This window comes from Phragmites australis, chromosome 1, assembly GCF_958298935.1.
Source record: "Phragmites australis chromosome 1, lpPhrAust1.1, whole genome shotgun sequence".
Classification (NCBI taxonomy): Eukaryota; Viridiplantae; Streptophyta; class Magnoliopsida; order Poales; family Poaceae; genus Phragmites; species Phragmites australis.
The window spans coordinates 55,732,253-55,736,253 of record NC_084921.1 but is presented as its reverse complement, the minus strand read 5'-3'; the positions used below and the strand labels follow the sequence as shown (position 1 = coordinate 55,736,253).

The 4,001-nt window shown below is 44.8% G+C and overlaps 1 protein-coding gene across 1 annotated transcript; it reads right to left on the bottom strand.

Annotated features, from left to right (window-relative positions):
• Nucleotides 1–2,210: 2,210 nt before the first annotated feature.
• On the bottom strand, nucleotides 2,211–3,666 carry LOC133886472 (uncharacterized). The gene is made up of 3 exons (XM_062326168.1): nucleotides 3,568–3,666; nucleotides 2,899–3,228; nucleotides 2,211–2,811 (listed from the first exon to the last, which is right to left on the bottom strand). The coding sequence occupies exons 1-3, from the start codon at nucleotides 3,664–3,666 to the stop codon at nucleotides 2,722–2,724; spliced, it is 519 nt and encodes a 172-aa protein (XP_062182152.1). The 3' UTR covers nucleotides 2,211–2,721.
• Between the last annotated feature and the right edge of the window lie 335 nt (nucleotides 3,667–4,001).

The following is a 4,001-nucleotide window of genomic DNA, read 5'->3' as shown; positions in this document are numbered from 1 at the left end:
GATTAAAGTGTTTGAGAGATATGATACAATAAAACATTTCTATTTTCTTAGTCAACAGTAACAAAATGTCGATGCAATTCCAAACGCCAATACAGTTGCATAGCATCATCAATTGTTGTTATGATTGTTGCCTTTAGAATTTGCAAGATCACTCGATTTGCTCGTTTTGCTTAGTACAAGTTGCCGCTTATGAGTCCTGATGTCGCCCCGCCTTCTCTGGAACGAGTTGTTGCTGCTGCTGTCCCCCACCGTAATAGCTGGCGATGAGTTAGTATGAATCGCTCCATCAGCACCATGCCCACACCCTCTGAACATGTCCAGCGACACTCTTTATCCATGACGGTTGTCTTCTGATATCATCTGAAGAAATTCAACTATGCATCATGCAATCCAAAGGATTGACAATCTTTGAGCAGAAAATAAAATGTAAGCCAACGAACGTTCCAATGTTCTGTGTTCATAAAATCCACTCTCATAGCATGCATACCCCTGTTACCTTGTTCATCTTGAGGTATGATGCCTGATGTGATGCTGATGTTCCACTCGTAAAGATTCCCTGTTATATGTCATAACTGCATTGTGATCTCTCTACACTGCAACCATTTCAGTTTAACAAAAAGGATCAGTCTCCACAATATGAGGAATGCATAGGTCAATTGGGATGTTTTACTTCCTGAACTGTTAAGACCAATACCATGCACTTGAAAGAAGCAGTCCACTGAAATAGCTTCTCTGAAGCTAGTTTTATCCACATTACAGAAATTAAACCTCAATATTATGTATGAACTAAAATGCAGAGGAAATAAGGGGGCACAAATCAATAAAATAAGCAAACATGGCGTGCAACATTAGTGTAAACGATGAAGGAAATTTTGTGTACATCTGTTGGATAATAAGGTGGCGCTCAGATACATATTATTCTTAAATTCAGTCACCAGTAGAGATCAGCCCGTAAAATTATATCAATCTGAACCATGTAATCGAAAATTTCTTGTCATGCTGCAACGCTGGGTAATTATATAATTGAGTGCACAAAAAATTTGACACACCAAAACAATATATGGATATGTTCATAGGTACGTGCCAAATAACACCACGAACGAAACCAGCTATTAATAAACAGAAAATATTGTTCATAGCCTGCCCAGTTGCATTGAACAAGACATCTTCTCTATGAGAATGCTATAGATATATATGTTTTTTTTTTAAAATGCTAAAGAATGGAGATAACCCCTTGAGTTAAATACTTCCTGTAAGACAATTTGTTGCATAGTATCTTAGTTTAATGGGACCATATATTTGTATAATTTACACAAAATTATGTACGAATCTTTGCCATTCTAAATTTGACCACATGACATATAATTTCTTGGCCAGCCTTTCACTGTAGCCTAGGCCAACTCCAGCAAAGTCAAAATCCAGTGCTACAGTACTCCGCAAATACTGTAGCACTGGAAACTGCACTCCATCAAATACCTCATCCAGTGCTACAGTGCCAAACAGTGACGCTACAGTGTTGCGGAGAGAGAACGGGGTCTGCATTTTTTGCGGACTACTGTAGCAGCGCGTATCACTGTAAGCAGTACTGTAGCAACACTGCTCGCAGGGACTGACAGTGAGCTGGAGGCAGGAAAACGCGTCGGGTAGTACTGTAGCAACACTGCTCGCAGGCTGACAGTGCCCCGGAGGCAGAAAAACGGGTCGGGTACTGTAGTAGTGCTGTAGCACACTGTTTACAGAGGCTGACAGACGGGCCCAGAGAGAGAAAAAGAGAAGTAGAAGATAGGAAATGGGGTAGCTGTTGGAGATGAAAAAATAAGGGATGCTGTAATAGTGATAGAGGATGCTGTAATAATATTTTTAAAGATAAAAATTTAAAGTAGCTGTTGGAGATGATCTTAAAAAAAAAAAAAGACAGACAGTAAAAGAGAACTTCCTAGACAGACAGACATGACATAACAATCCTTGCTTTTAGTGACATCTGGTAGGCGGACAGTAAAAGAGAACTTCCTAGATAGATAGACAGACATGACATAACAATCTTTGCTTTCAGTGACATCTGGTAGTTGTTCCTAGAGAACTTCCTCAAACAAGATAGTACTGTGTCCAGCAATCGGCTTGTTTATGATATGTTGTGCTGACTTTTGCCTCACTTATCTGCAGATGTTCTATAAGCAGGCCAAGAAAAAGAAAACCAACTCTTGTTGTACAATCCTGTAAGGAAGTTTGGCATCCAAAGGCAGTATAATTGAGTTTTAGTGGTGCGAAACGATATATGTTGCCATTTTCTTTGCTGTTATCCCTGACGAATGGCATAAGCATCACGTTCTTGTCAAGTGTTAAACGAAGTTATGCTAACTTATTAGTAAACGACTCGGCATTTGTGATTCTATGTTATTAACATAAACGTGTCCAAGTTGTTATTGCGACGGGATCTGTGTTTGCCTTTGGTGTTAAAGCTATCAGGTGATTAATCCCATCCGTTTATTTCCTTGGATGACGGTTGCTCCTCGTATTATTTTTTAACCCTTTGGTGGTTTTGTAGCATCGTCAGAAGTGAAATTCGCGACGATTTGAATAAAATTTTAGCAGGGGATACTAGGAATTAACAAAGGCAAAGTGAAATATGACGCTCTCGAATTTACAGGAAGGTGAAAGCTAATATGACGCTCTCGAATTATGTCACCAGCTCACAGTAGTTTAGGTAAGGAATAACAACAATTAGCTCGTCCACAAGAAGAAGATGGCGAAGAAAACCACAATCCCAATCATGGCGATCTGAACACGAACGGACGCTGCGAACCCCACCACCTGCATCAAAGCGAAAGGGAGCATGAGCGTCAGAGATCACATCAGCAAAGGGGAATCATGGTCCAGCACAGAGAGATCGCACAGTACCTTGCTGCCGGTGCCGTCCCCTGTGTCGGGGAGCGGGAGCATGGTGGCGGTGTCCGTCATGCCAGTGGGCAGCGGCACCGTCGGGTTGCTGCCGATGAACGGGTACCCCTCGCCGCCGCTCGGCCCCACCGTGGGCGCCACGAAGCCGAAGTGCGGGGCGGCCTGCTCGGGGGCGCGGCTCGGCGGCAAGTCGGCCCCGGCGGTGGGCTGTGGAGCGGAGAGCGGTGGGAGGCCGGCGTGGTGGTGCGCCGGGATGGTGCCAAGTGAAGAGCCCTTGCTGCTGACGCCGTCGTGCCGCCCGGAACTCGGATGCCACTGCGAGACAGGTTTTTTTTACAGTTGAGTGACAAGTGCAGAAAAAAAAAAAGAGAGAGAACTTTGGTTGGGACATTCTGTAGTTGCAATGCGAAAGAATTGGCAATGCAGAGCAGGAGTGAGCTTCGCTTCTTCCCTTAAATGGAACAACACTAGGAAGAAGGACCGGTTCCTATGAGTTCAGTGCAAGGAACTCATGCGCTTGGGCATTTCAGCAAGTGAAGAAGAAAAGCTTGAGGCGTCTGGAGGCCAAGACATCAACACCCTCGAGAGTGAAGGCTAAAGAAGAGGAGGAGGACTTCTAACAACAAACTGCATCCCCATTTCGACAAAGAGAAGACGAGACAAAGTTACCGTCGAATCCGCCGCCGCTCCGGACGGCAAGCACGCCATGACCCCGGCGCACATAATGCACAGCACAGTAAAGCCGCCGTGCCGCTTCTCCACCTTCATCTCCGGCAGCTGCTCGTCTTCCTCTTCCCCCTTTTTGTTGCAGGTTGCAAATGTACTAGCAAGACGCTGGCAGTGGCAGGCGAGCTATTGCTCTGCGTGCTTTCTTGGTTCTTGCTCTGAGAGTAACAATGGCAGCAGTGACCTTCCTTCAATGTGCAGTACAAAATGCAGGGCCTGCTTCTTTTGTACTAGGAGAGGTAATGATATGCTACAGTCAGTGTCTACAGAGAGAGGACCGCAGCTACAGTCCTACCGCAGTGAGCCCCAAAACCGAAAGCAAAAGCTCTCTCTGTTTCTGTGGCCTGCTGCGGTAACGAGGCATTGGAATCTCTCCA

Excerpts from the sequence above, each read along its gene's own strand:
- LOC133886472 (XM_062326168.1), bottom strand. The coding sequence starts at position 3,666 with ATGAAGGTGGAGAAGCGGCACGGCGGCTTTACTGTGCTGTGCATTATG. Across the intron at positions 3,229-3,567 it reads GAGCGGCGGCGGATTCGACG|AAACCTGTCTCGCAGTGGCA; the intron begins GTAACTTTGTCT and ends CAACTGTAAAAA. Across the intron at positions 2,812-2,898 it reads GGGACGGCACCGGCAGCAAG|GTGGTGGGGTTCGCAGCGTC; the intron begins GTACTGTGCGAT and ends GCTTTGATGCAG.